Source organism: Lacerta agilis, chromosome 14 (assembly GCF_009819535.1).
Source record: "Lacerta agilis isolate rLacAgi1 chromosome 14, rLacAgi1.pri, whole genome shotgun sequence".
NCBI classification, from domain to species: domain Eukaryota; kingdom Metazoa; phylum Chordata; class Lepidosauria; order Squamata; family Lacertidae; genus Lacerta; species Lacerta agilis.
Window position 1 is genome coordinate 35,825,266 of NC_046325.1, and position 13,413 is coordinate 35,838,678.

The 13,413-nt window shown below is 47.3% G+C and overlaps 1 protein-coding gene and 1 non-coding gene across 2 annotated transcripts in view; both read left to right on the forward strand.

Moving 5' to 3' along the window:
* Positions 1–13,413, forward strand: part of MYBPC2 (myosin binding protein C2) — a 64,256-nt gene that overhangs the window by 46,717 nt on the left and 4,126 nt on the right. Inside the window, exons 22-26 of the mRNA XM_033168999.1 lie at positions 796–963; positions 2,939–3,027; positions 5,960–6,155; positions 11,119–11,258; positions 12,904–13,063. Of these exons, the coding sequence (XP_033024890.1) occupies positions 796–963; positions 2,939–3,027; positions 5,960–6,155; positions 11,119–11,258; positions 12,904–13,063 (753 nt within the window). The remainder of the gene's footprint in view (positions 1–795; positions 964–2,938; positions 3,028–5,959; positions 6,156–11,118; positions 11,259–12,903; positions 13,064–13,413) is intronic.
* Positions 9,410–9,483, forward strand: TRNAS-GCU. Its single transcript has one exon. It is a non-coding gene; the product is annotated as a tRNA-Ser (tRNA).

A 13,413-nucleotide genomic window follows, 5' to 3' on the forward strand; every position in this document is an offset into this window, starting at 1 on the left:
TTGAGGGAGTTGGGTTATGTTTGGCCTGGATAAGAGAAGACTGAGAGGAGATATGGTAGCCATCTTCAGATATCTAAAATGGCGGTCACATGGTAGATGGATCGGGCTTGTTTTCTCTTACTCTGGACTCCTACTCCGAATCAATAGCTTCAAGTTACAAATAAGGAGATGGCAACTAAACGTCAGGAAGAGCTGTTTGGCAGTGGAAAGGACTCAGAGCCTGGGGGTTGGTGGTGGGGTGATGATGAGTGGTCAGAGGGAGAAGACTGGGTGGAGGAGGTATCAGAAGCTGAAGGGGCAACAGGGCACAATGAGCCAGCAGAGTCTGTAGCAGAGAGAATTCCAGAATCAGAAGCAGGAGAGGAAGGATGCCAAGAAGCAGAGATGACTGGCTGCTGAAGAGGCATAAGTGTCTTCCCCTCCTGCTGTTATAATATCCCCTCCCCACTTGTCTCCCAGAACCAGGAGAGGCATGAAAAGGGCGGAGGTTAAGTTAGCTTCACATAGGCACAATCTCAGATTGCTTGGGGGAAACCCTAGAAAGAAGGGGACTTAGGGAGCTGTGGGGAGGAAAGGACCTTCAGTCTCAGCAACTGCTTCATGGAGGCAAGACCTACCAGAGATGAGTTGCTGGGCTTATTAGGCCTCACCCTCCAGTGCACATGCTGTTGTTGTTTTTTTGTTTGTTTTTTGCTAATAAAGAGTTAACTCCAACTTACACAGTGTGATTTATTGCTGGCTCACTCCTGTCATCCAACACCCTTTACCCTCTAACCTTGTGTTCTCTGCCCCCAGCCGACGAATGGGTAGCTGCCAACACAGAGCTGGTCGAACGCTGTGGCTACACCGCTAAGGGACTTCCTACAGGGGAGAAGCTTTTGTTCCGGGTCATTGCAGTCAACATCGCTGGCAAGAGTTTACCAGCCACCCTTCCGCAGCCGGTCACTATCCGAGAGATTGTCCGTGAGTCAAGTTGTATTTCTTGAGCTGTGAACCCTGAGCTCCCTCAATGTCCCTACCCGGTCTCTTGGGCCTTGCTGCAATGTAAAGGGAGCCTGTGGAGGCAGAACATACAAGAGCTTCCAGCTTCACTCCTCCAAAGGTTATTGGAGAGCCAGACTGAGAAGATGTCCGTGGGCTAGATGTGCTTGTTGCTCCAAGTTGCTAGGAATTAGGAGGAGGGGAGAAACTTGATTCCATTGGCATTTCGAGGTGGATCTATCAAATTTGCAGTTTCCGAAACCATATAAGAACTGACACACAGCCGTCCTTCGGAATTCGTACTTAGCCATATTTTGCAATGCGATTCTCCTACCACACTTTACAAAATGCACATATTAGGTGAAAGTTATTGTAGCCATGAAAATAGTATACAAGAATTAGGAGAAATGGCTTGCAAAAAAAGGGGGGGGGTTACATGTAAATGTGTTTATTAGGAGAAATTCAAACTGAAATGCCGAAGAATTTCCGTGAGGATTTAAAAACCACAAATTGCTGCAGAAATAGGGAGAACTGGATTTAAGGCTGGAATGTTAAAGGACGTTGCGAAATTATAAACTTAAAACACTAAAGGAGTTGAGTCTAGACTTACAGCACAATCCTAACCATGCCTGACGAGAAGTAAGTCCTATTGAATGCAATAGGGCTTACTCCCAAGTAAAGGGGGGGGTTATACTCGATATATACCCGCTGAAATCAGTAAGACTAAACTTAGTTGTCATAAACTCATCCCCTTTATTTCAGTAGGTGTGCTCTGAGTACGACACATTAATCTGGATCCAACCCAATGTGTGCCTAAACTGGCTTTGGAAAGTTTGGATCCCAACCAACTGCCATCTTATGCAAATTTCATGCAGATTTGGGTCACGCGCTTGTGCCCTGCGTCCTTTATATACTTAGTAATGTCTCTGTTTACCACACCATGAAAGCCCTATATGTGCCCCTTACAGTCCTAAATGGATTATGAATTCAATTGGCAAAGGATTACCTCCTCCCAGACGAACTTGCCTGTCCTCTGAGGTTCTTGAATTAGGAACATATTTCTATATGCAACCCTTGTAACTTCTGAGGTGTGGTAAGTAAGGCCACACAACAGGACCTTTTCTGTGGTGACCTCCAGCGTGTGGAACTTCCTGCCCCATGAGGTTCATTTGTCTTTCCTTACCCGTGCTCTGCCATCAACCAAAGAACCTGCTTTCCAATCTAGCCTTTAATTTATTAGCCCCCTAAAGCTAAAGGCTGAGAAGCTTCTGGTCTCTCCGAGGCCCAAACTAGACACTACACACCATTCATGCCATCAGCAGCCGTACAAACGTTTTCAATATATAAATGGCGCCATTACACCATTCACGCCATCAGCAGCTGTGCAAGTGGTTTTTAAATATAAATTGCTGGTGTGAGGGGGTACAATCCAGATCAGGACCCCTGGTGGAAGTGGTGGGAGAGGGACTTTACCCACACTGTGGCCCCAATATGGATCGGGGCCCTAGCACCTCCTGATTTCAGCCCACTCCTTATTTTCTTTTTGAAACCAGCTGCTGAAGCGATAAGGCTATGAAGCAAATAAGAGGTGATATTTTGCCCCTGCACCTCTGTGGGAGAAACTATATTTGTCTGACATTGGTGGGCTTATAATTTAAACCCCCACATTGATTTGGAATGAGTAGAGGTGTCTAATTGGGACCAGGACCTCTTGCGTGGCTTTTACACCTAGTCCTCCTCCTAAATATTAAGTCAGTGCCAGGAGTATGCTGGTCAGATGGGTGGGGTTATAAATAGTAAAATTATTATTATTATTATTATTAGTAGTAGTAGTAGTAGTAGGCTGGGTGCCTACAACTCCCATTCTTCCCTCCCTCTTATTCCACCCCTGCCTTCCTTGCGGGTGCCTTCCAATTTTTCCCGAGGTGACCCACTTGTTTTTTCTCTCTCCTTACAGAGCAGCCCAAGATCCGCCTTCCTCGCCAACTCCGGACGACGTACATCAGGAGAGTTGGAGAACAGGTCAACTTGGTGATCCCATTCCAGGTAAGCAGCTGGCTTTGGGGATTCCACCCACCCTGGAATTCACGTTTACCCAGAAGAACATTGAGGAAGTTTTGAGTTTCTTTTTTTTTTTAATGAAGAATTTATTAGCATTTTCATAATACAACACATACCCAGACCCACACCTACAAATACAAAACAAATACAAATACACATAATGCCAGGATTCTTCTTCTTGTTTGTATACCTTACAAAAAAAAATTTCTATTTCTGAATCTTGACGTTTGACTTCCCCCGCCTTTTCACCTTCGGTTTTAAATCCATATTTTACTTTCTTAACAACTTTTCTCTATAATTTTTTTTTAACTTCAATTAAAGATAGCACAGTTCTCTTGATCGTCCTATTATAACATAAATCTTAACAGAATATTCTTATAAAAACTAAACTTAATTCTTCTGTCCTTTATCATGCTGCTTTTAACTTAAAATCCAATATCTCCTTGCTTATTCAAAATAAACTTATAATCAACAAACTTCACTCTCCGATTTCAGATACCATAACAGACCATTTGGGTTTTACATTTAATACTTCATCCCACCCCCCTCTGTCCATTGTCTTTCTCTGTCTTTCGCCAGAACCAATCCTCCAGTTGTCTTCTTGTCCCAAATGTCCACAGATCCAGGCAGCATTCACAACAGACCTTGCATCGAGCTTCAGGGTACACATCACATCCTTCCTGGGCTCCTCCGCTTCTTTGTACCATACTTCTGCTTCTTGTAGATATCTTAATTCCATGTCCCTTGCCCCCGAGCTCCCACCTCGGGGTCTGGATATTATAAATTTTCCCGTTCCAGGGCTGCCACCCCCAGCAAACGGTTCCTTTTCCCGGAGTTGCCCAGTCATTTCAGACCATCCTTCAAGCACCCCTTCCAGCTCTTTGCCAAGGTTTGCTTCCATTGTGTAAAACTTTTGAAAAGCCTCCTCTGTGGAAAATAGATTCTTTTTATTTATAATCCCACTCAAGACTTGCAATTTCCGATTAAGCAGTTCCAGCCTCAAGACAGTAAGCATTTCTTCATCCTTTAGACCAGAGTTCAAAACAAGTTCAAACACAAAGTCCAGCATTTTGGAAGGGAGGGTGAGTGAGTGTCAAATTTCAGTTCCTGTCTCTTCCTTCCTTTGTTTCAATTATTTCCCACGTCAGTCCAAATTTTCCATCGCCATTTTTTCTGAAGCCAGAGTGTAAAGACCAAAACTTTAAATGGAGATATTTTCTCCCCACTTAATCCCCAAAGGGAAAACTCAGCAGTCTCAGTTTTCAAATTCCGAGCACTTTGTATCCATTATTGTAGCAGCAGTCACTTCAACTGGTTACTTTCTTTCTCTCCCGAAGGGAGGGAGGCAGGCTCCCTTTCCTCTTCCCCCCGGATCGTTCCAAAAATAGAAAAGTCAGTCAAATACTCACAACCACCGGGTTCTTTCAGATCGTTTAAGACAGGTAGAACTTAGACGCTCATCACAGGCTTTGTCGCCGCATTTACATCCCGGTTGGGGCATGTCCCCTATAGCCCGGCTCCGTCGTCCCTTCACCCCCACTCCCCCTTTACAGGGGGAGCGAGGGAAGGGTTCGGAGCCACAACGGGCACAGCCGGGGAGCCCAGGGTGCGGGACGCTCTTCCCGCACCCCACCGGAGCCCCGCTTTGCGGTAGCGGGGCTCCAAACCCCCGGGATGGACTGGGCGCCTCGCAGCCGAAGCAGCCCACGACCACCCGCAATGGCGTCGCCGCCGGAAGTCCGGAAGTTTTGAGTTTCACTTGAAGCCCCTCCTCATTCAAGTTCTGCCTCATGCTTCATGTTCCTATTACAATTTTAGGTAAACAAACAATAACTTACCTACGCAGTCTTTCTGTCAGCCCTTCCTCTCAGTGCTGTTTCTGGGGTTGTCAAAACTCTCCTCCGAGCTTTGATGGCTAACCTCTGAAAGCTCTCCAAATACTTCCTAACCATGATCTCCCATTGATGAAATGTCAGCCCCATTAGCCTGCAACCTTCCTACCAAAGGAAGGTTGCCCCCCAAGCAACTGAAAAACTTTCTTTTCAAAAAACAGCCAGAGCCTCCTCATCCCAGCATCTTAGGAGTAATCATCCGACTGCAGTGTTTTCAGACTCATTCCCTCTGCAGTCTCCAATTCAGGTCCAAGCCCAAATGTAGAATGTATGCCTACAACATCCTGTCAGTTTATTTTCCTCATATTTTGGGGGGTCTTTCCTCTATGAAGAGTGCAGGAGAAGTCCGAAAGTAACTCATTTTTTAGGTGACATTTTGGTTGGCACTCCTAATACAGTTGTACCTTGGATCCCGAACGCCTTGGAACTCGGACGTTTTGCCTCCCGAACGTCGCAAACCCGGGAGGGGGTGTTCCAGTTTGCAAACGTTTTTTGGAAACCCGAATGTCCAACGGGGCTTCCGTGGCTTCCGATTGGCTGCAGGAGCTTCCTGCAGCCAATCAGAAACCGCACTTTGGTTTTTGAATGTTTTGGAAGTCAAACGGACTTCTGTAACAGATTCCGTTTGACTTCCAAGGTACAGCTGTAAAAGTTTTGCCAGCTGTGGGTTTTGAATTTCCTCCCCTTATGGACAAACACAACTTCCTTTCATTTATTGATTTTTAGACACGTAAAGCCAGGCATAGGCAAACTCAGCCCTCCAGATGTTTTGGGACTACAACTCCCATCATCCCTGACCACTGACCCTGTTAGCTAGGGGTGATGGGAGTTGTAGTCCCAAAACATCTGGAGGGCTGCGTTTGCCTATGCCTGCATAAAACTATTCATGCGCCAACCGAGAACTCAGGTGGGAAAAGCTTCCAGCTCTGGTGGAAAATGTGGGGGAAAGTGGGGCAGGATGAGTGGAAGGGCTGCTGCTAGAATGAAGGCCTCTGAGGCAATGCCAAACATTTGATCATCTCCAGGGTAAACCCCGCCCTGTAGTCACCTGGTCAAAGGATGGGAAGCCTCTGGACCCCAAAGAGGTCAACGTCCGCACCTCCGAATTGGACACCATCCTTTTCATACGCAAAGCTCAACGGCACCACTCGGGCTTCTACGAACTCTCGGTTAAGATTGAAAACATGGAGGACAAGGCCACCATCAAGATCCGGGTTGTTGGTAAGGAGGACCGGCCTTCCTTTGAGATTTCATTGTTGCAACAGCAAATTTACATTTTTTTAAAAAAAGCTAACCATGTTTTGGGGGTCCAGCCAGGGCAGGGGAATATGGGCAGAGGCGTAGGAAGGTCAGGTGGTACCCGGTGCGGAAAATTTCTTGTCACTCCCTCCATTGATCCCCCCCCTGCAAAAATAGTTTTACATTATTTCATATTTTCTTACAAAGGAACAATAACAAGTAATAATAATAAAAAACTTTTATTTATATCCCGCCCTCCCTGGCCAAAGTCGGGTTCAGGGTGGCTAACATCAGATACATAACATTGGTATAAAATCAAACAATATTTAAATTACCTCCTAAAAACATCTCAAAATCAAATTCAAGTCTAATTAGATGGCTTTCCACAGGGTTAGGGTTGGGAACAGTAAGTGCTCCACTGAACTGAAATTTCAGCCTTCACGACATAGGAAAACAGCCAAGTGAACAGCTATTTTGGTGGAGGAGAGTCAAGATATTATCCAATATGCATGAAATTTCATATATAGCTATATAATCCCTAGTATAGTAAGATAAGACCTTTGGAGCAGGCATTTAAAAAAAAGTTTTTTATGAACTGCCCTAGTAGGGCGGTAATTGTTCCTTGATAATTTGTCACCCCCTCCATTATGGAACATGGGGTGGTCCGCCCCCTACGGCCCCCCTTGCTACACCTCTGAATATGGGGAGACTGTGTAGAGCAGGGGTGGCCAACTCCCAAGAGACTGCGATCTACTCACAGAGTTAAAAACTGGCAGTGATCTACCCCCTTTTTGGGGGTTCAGTTCAAAGTTGTTGAGTTTTGTCAGGGAGGAGGTATAATGTTGAGCTTTTTGCACGGGAGCCACAGTTGTTCAGCTTCTTTGGGGGGGAGCCAATGATCTACCAGTGATCTACCGCAGACGTCCAGTGATCTACCGGTAGATCACGATCTACCTGTTGGACATGCCTGGTGTAGAGGGAGATGTGTGTGTGTGTGTTGTCTCAAGTTCTCTTAGAATCATGTGGTTTTTAGAGCCGAAAGGACACTGGCGGTCATCTACAGTTGTACCTTGGTTGTCGAACGGAATCTGTTCTGGAAGTCCGTTTGACTTCCAAAAACGTTTGACAACCAAGGCACGGCTTCCGATTGGCTGCAGGAGCTTCCTGTACTCAATCAGAAGCTGTGGAAGCTTCGCTGGACGCTTGGCTTCCAAAGAACGTTCGCAAACCAGAACACTCACTTCTGGGTTTGCGGCGTTTGGGAGCCAAAACGTTCAAGTCGCAAGGCATTCAGGATCCAAGGTACGACTGTAATTCCATCAATCAATCAACGCCTAGTTCAGTGGTACCCAATTGTTGGTCCACATACCCAAGAGGGTCCGCATAACCCACCCAGGGTGTCCGTGGCACTGTTCACGTGACAAAAACTACCATAGATAGAGATATCAAAAAAAAATTCAATAGTAAGGGGTTCACGGTTTGGCTTTTGAAAAACAAGGGGTGCTTAGCTACTTGGGAACCACTGGTCTAGTTCAACACCCCACCCAGCTCAATGCGCAAATCTTGTAACAGATTCTGTCTTTGGTGAGGCCCATTCTCGCCTTCGTGTAGGTAGTCAGAGAGGGAGATGAAGAAACACAAAGGGCCTAACATTTTCTAAGTGTTGTACAGATATTCAAAGGGAAGGCAGTAGCTGGGTGGGCACACACCGTACAAGTAAAGCCCATGACTTCAGCACCTCCTGGGGACTGTGGTTTGTTAAAAGGTGCTGGGGAGCAAAACAGCCATTCCCAGGATTCTTCGGGGGGAAGCAACGTCCTTTAAATGTGTGGAGCCAGCTCCTGCCCACAGGCTCATCACAATCGACTGGTGAAAGGAGCAGGGAGGGAAGAGGGAAGCAATCATTGGAACAGCTTTTTTCCTCTTCCTTTATCTGGCCAATGGGTGGGGCCGAGCTGGTCTTCCATTATAATCTTCCTGGAAGGCAAGAGGTGCAGCCAACCAGTGACCCTAAACCCAAAGCCCACAGACCGAGAGTTTCCTTTGCTTGAGCTCTGCTGTCCCAGGGCGGCTGGAAGATGGCCTGGCAACTTAGAGGGATGCAAGGGGTGGGCGCAGTCTCTGTTCTCCCTCCTCCCTTCCCCCTTCCTTCCTTCTTGCTGCAGCTGCTAAATTGTTAACAAGCTTTAATCCAGGCCTGCTCCATCAGTCTCCTCTCTCCCCGTGGGAGACCGAGATGCTCCCAGCTCCCAGGCCTGAGAGGGAGAGAGGGGAGAGTTGGCAGGGCACTAGGCAGCCTTCAGCCAGCTGCACAGCAACCTCAGAAGATGCTGCCCATGGAAGCAAGGCACCTCCTCGTCTAGCTGGGGTGGCAGCTGCCTCCTGGCCTCTGCCCCACTGGGGTTCTGTCTAGGGAGAGGAGAAAATAATTGGACTCAGTTTGCATTTAAAAGCAAGCATCCCAACAGACCCCATTGCGAAACAATGCACAAACCAACACACAGCCGTCCTTCAAAAACCCTTCCTTTTCTGAATTTTGCAGTGCAGCTTTCCTGCCAAGGAATGTGTACAAAAATGTCTGTGCTAGGGTGAAGCCAGTGCACACATCAGTGAAAATAACATTCAAAATGTGTTTCCGGAATTAAATTCTTTCAACATACGGCATCACAATACAGATAAGTAATGAAATATCCCACCCTAACCCAGAAGCTGGGCAATAGATGCAAGATAACATCCACGGGTGGCGCTGTGGGTTAAACCACAGAGCCTAGGGCTTGCTGATCAGAAGGTCAGCGGTTCGAATCCCCACAACGGGGTGCGCTCAAGTTGCTCGGTCCCAGCTCCTGCCCACCTAGCAGTTCGAAAGTACGTCAAAGTGCAAGTAGATAAATAGGTACCGCTCCGGAGGGAAGGTAAACATCGTTTCCGTGCGCTGCTGTGGTTCACCAGAAGCGGCTTAGTCATGCTGGCCACATGACCCGGAAGCTGTATGCCGGCTCCCTCGGCCAGTAACGCGACATGAGCGCCACAACCCCAGAGTTGAACACGACTGGACCTAATGGTCAGGGGTCCCTTTACCTTTAACATCCAAATAACACACTAAGTTCTTACCCCAGACTACCATTTGTATAGAATGCAATAAACATTTTGTGTTAGCTACCATCCTCCCCTATTGTGAGGGGTGTTCTCTGTTTTTATTTTTAGTCATGTACATAATAAAGCCGCACCATAATAAAGCCTGGGTAGCTCAGTCGGTTAGAGCGTGGTTTTGCTAACGCCAACGTTGCAGGTTCGATCCCTGTATGGGGCAGCTGCATATTCCTGCATTGCATGGGGGGGTTGGATTAGATGACCCTCTGGGCCCCTTCCAATTCTACCATTCTGTGATTCAACCATTCCAAAAGGGTCAAACCTTGTGCTAGAAAAAATGCATGATAGTACTAGGAGAAATTGCTTTTCAAAAATTAGGCAAAATTGCATACAAAAATGCGTGTATTTGCACTAACAAGCAGATGAGATCGTCATGGTTTCACACCCACTCGCCTCTGCACACTGATGTGGAAACGTGCATAAGAATTCAGAGGAAAGAGAAACTCAGAGAAAGTGAAATGGACCGATTTGTCCATCCCTAATTCTGCCCCTTCCATTGGGGGACATACTTGGTGTCCACAACCACTCTCTTACCTCCCCCCCCCCCGCGCCACCCTGCCCATCCGGACCTCCTCGGTGTCTGGTACCCCTTCCTCCCCCCTCCTTGTCCCTCTCTGCCTGTGTCACCATCTCTTATCAGCTCCCACCCTTCCCCCATGGTAAGTGGGGGAGAGATCATGTTCTTCCATTCTATATTTAAGCTTCTTAAACCCTGATGGTTTAAGCCAGATGTCACCTCTCCCGACACCGCCGAAAAGCCCCCCCTCGCCCCCCCCATCCCAGACACAGGCACTTTCTGATCAGCCGCCTCCTCTAATCCCGATTTGGCTGGCGGAATGTTTGAAGTGAAATTTAGCGTCTTCCAAGAGCCTTCTGGGAAATCTGCCTTTGAAAGCGGAGCACGTTGGAGAAGGTGCTAGCCGCAAATCTGCCCTCCGCCCCCCCACCCCCCCACCCCACCTTCCTAGCGCCAGCGGACAGGGCTGGGTCTCCCCCTGTTTGTGTTGCATGTATCTACCATGTATTGAATTAGCTGCTTCCTGCATCCGTTTCAGCCAATGACACTCCAGCAGGGCGCCTTTGGGTCGTTTCAGGCTATTGTCTTACCGTTCTTAACGGGCTCCCCTCTCGAGATGATATTGTGTATTATCTACATAACTTTGAAATGTGACAAGCCAGCCTTGCTGGATTTGCTCGGTCTGCTGAGTGGAGGAGCCCTGCATTTTCGCCCCAAAGCCTGCTGACAGCATTTTAGCAGGTTACAGGAGATGGGTTCAATGATTCACTCATGCTAGCTATCCCCATTTAATATGCTCTAGAGCAGGGGTGGCCAACTTCCAAGAGACTGCAATCTACTCACAGAGTTAAAAACTGGCAGTGATCTACCCCCTTTTTGTTGAGCTTTTTTTTTTTAAGGAAGAAAAGCCCTGTTTTGGGGGGTTCACGTAAAAGTTATTGAGCTTTTTTAGGGAAGGGGAAAGCGACATTGAGATTATTATTTTAGGGAGGAAAGCCCTGTTTTTGGAGGTTCATTTTAGGGGTGCAGGGCAAAGATGTTGAGCTTTTTTAGGGGAGCCAAAGTTTTTTTGGGGGGAGCCGGTGATCTACCACAGACGTCCAGTGATCTACCGGTAGATCACGATCTACCTGTTGGACATGCCTGGTCTAGAGAGCTGCTGGGTCTATTGTATTTGTTTATATCATTTTAGCAATTGCTTACATCGTTTTGGATAAGGGACCATTCCCTGTTTATCCATAGTGATGCGGCCCTTGTTGTTTTCCATCCCTTCTGTAGAGAAACCAGGTCCAGCCCACAACGTGATGGTGAAGGAAGTGTGGGGCTTTAATGCCTTAGTTGAGTGGGAACCTCCCAAGGACGATGGGAATTCGGAGATTACGGGCTACTCCATCCAAAAAGCTGACAAGAAGACCATGGTAAGGTGGCTCCCTTTCCCTATTGGGCTTCTGCTTCTAGTAATGATGAATCAAAGTCTAGCAATGGGCTCGGTTTCCCCCCTGGCTCTCGCTGAGAACATGTGCCAGCGGCTACCTTGCAACGCTGCAAGAGACTAACCGAGGCAGGACATTGTGGGTTGTACGCAGTGCTAGTCCTACTCAGAGAAGACCCATTGAAATCAACTAATAGGGTTAGCTAGGTCCATTAATGACGACGACTGCAGTGGCTTCCAGTCCATATCCAGGACCTGCTCAAAAACGCTGGTCTTTAAAGCCTTTCATGAGATAGGGTCAGGTGACTTGAAGGACCACCTGTCTTGTACTTACCTGCACATGAAGATCTTCTGCGGTGGGCCTCCTATAGGTGCCCCTGCCATCTAAGTTGAGAGGTGACCAGAGGTGAGAACTTTTTGGTGACAGCACACCAATTGCAGAATGCTCTCCCTAGAGATGTTTGCTCAGCGCCGGCCTTATAATCCTTTTTGACAGGGGCAAATTCTTTAAACATTCCCCCATGACTTCTTTAGGCTGTGTTATGCATCTAAAGCACACAACTCTCTCCAAAGAATCCCAGGAACTGTAGTTTTACCCCTCGTGGAGCTACAATTCCCAGCACCCTTCACAAACTACTGTTCCCAGGATTCCTGAGGTGGGGTAACTCGTGTGCTTTAAAAATGCTTTAAATATATGGCGTGTACAAAGCCGTCAATGCAGTTTTAGACCCCGCTGCTTGCTTTTGTGAGTTGGTTAGTATATAAAAAAAACTTGCGACAAATGAATACTGAATAGTTGTGCAAAGGGGAAGCAGCCTCTCATCCTAAGTTAGTGACCCCAATTCAGTCAGAATTAATTCATGCAAACATGCTCAGATTGCTCATTTACGGCTGACACTATCAGAGAGAGAGAGAGAGAGAGAGAGAGAGAGAGAGAGAGAAAGAAAGAAAGAAAGAAAGAAAGAAAGAAAGAAAGAAAGAAAGAAAGAAAGAGAGAGAGAGAGAACTTCTCCTACCACTGTGAAGGGTCACATTTTGCCAGTGGCAAAATTCACAGCAGGAAGACCAGGCAGCAGTTGCTACAAGAGCAACATCAAAGGAGCACAGATCTCATTTCTGGAGGACATGATGTAGTTACCTTCCATTCTCTCTCTCTCTCTCTCTCTCTCTCTCTATATATATATATATATATATATATATATACGTATGTATGATTTATATCTTCTTATTTTAGGCTGCAACCTTTCAGAGTAAAAATAAGAACCCAAATGACAAATTTGTAGAAGTACAGCACAGAAAACAGCATGTAAAAAAAAACAACAGCAGCAGCAGGAGAAACTTTCAGCCAGATAAAATAATGCATAAAACAGAAAAGCCGGGCTGATTTTTTTAAAAATAAAAAAAACACACCATTCCCTTGCCTACTGCCAAAATGGCATCAGGCACTTATGCACAACCAGGGAGCCTCATTCCTACATCGCCTCTCATCCCACTTCTTGAGCATCTACTCCTTCCCTCTCTGTGGACCCTGCACACCTCTCTGCTGTTTCGGGGGTGGGTGGACACCTGTGGCTCAGATCCCCCCCCCCCCCGCAGCTATTTCTCTGACTGTCCCTGCTCTCCTTCCGCAGGAGTGGTTCACAGTATACGAGCACAACCGCCTTACCCGCTGCACAGTGTCTGACCTCATCATCGGCAACGAATACTACTTCCGAGTCTACAGCGAGAACATCTGTGGGCTTAGCGAAGCTCCCGGGGTCTCCAAAAACACTGCCAACATCCAGAAATCTGGTAAATGTGGCGGAGCCAGATGGTGGCTGGCAATTGCTCTAGCGGTCGGGGAATGGGACCACCCGGGCTTAGCAGAAGGGGCGGCGGTCTGCACCTTCTAGACCAGGGGTCAGCAACCTTTTTCAGCCGTGGGCTGGCCCACTGTCCCTCAGACCATGTGGTGGGCCGGACTATATTTTGAGGGGGGAAATGGACAAATTCCAGTGTGGTGTAGTGGTTAAGAGCGGTAGACTCGCAATCTGGTGAACCATGTTCGCTTCCCCGCTCCTCCACATGCAGCTGCTGGGTGACCTTGGGCTAGTCACACTTCTCTGAAGTCTCTCAACCCCACACACCTCACAGAGTGTTTG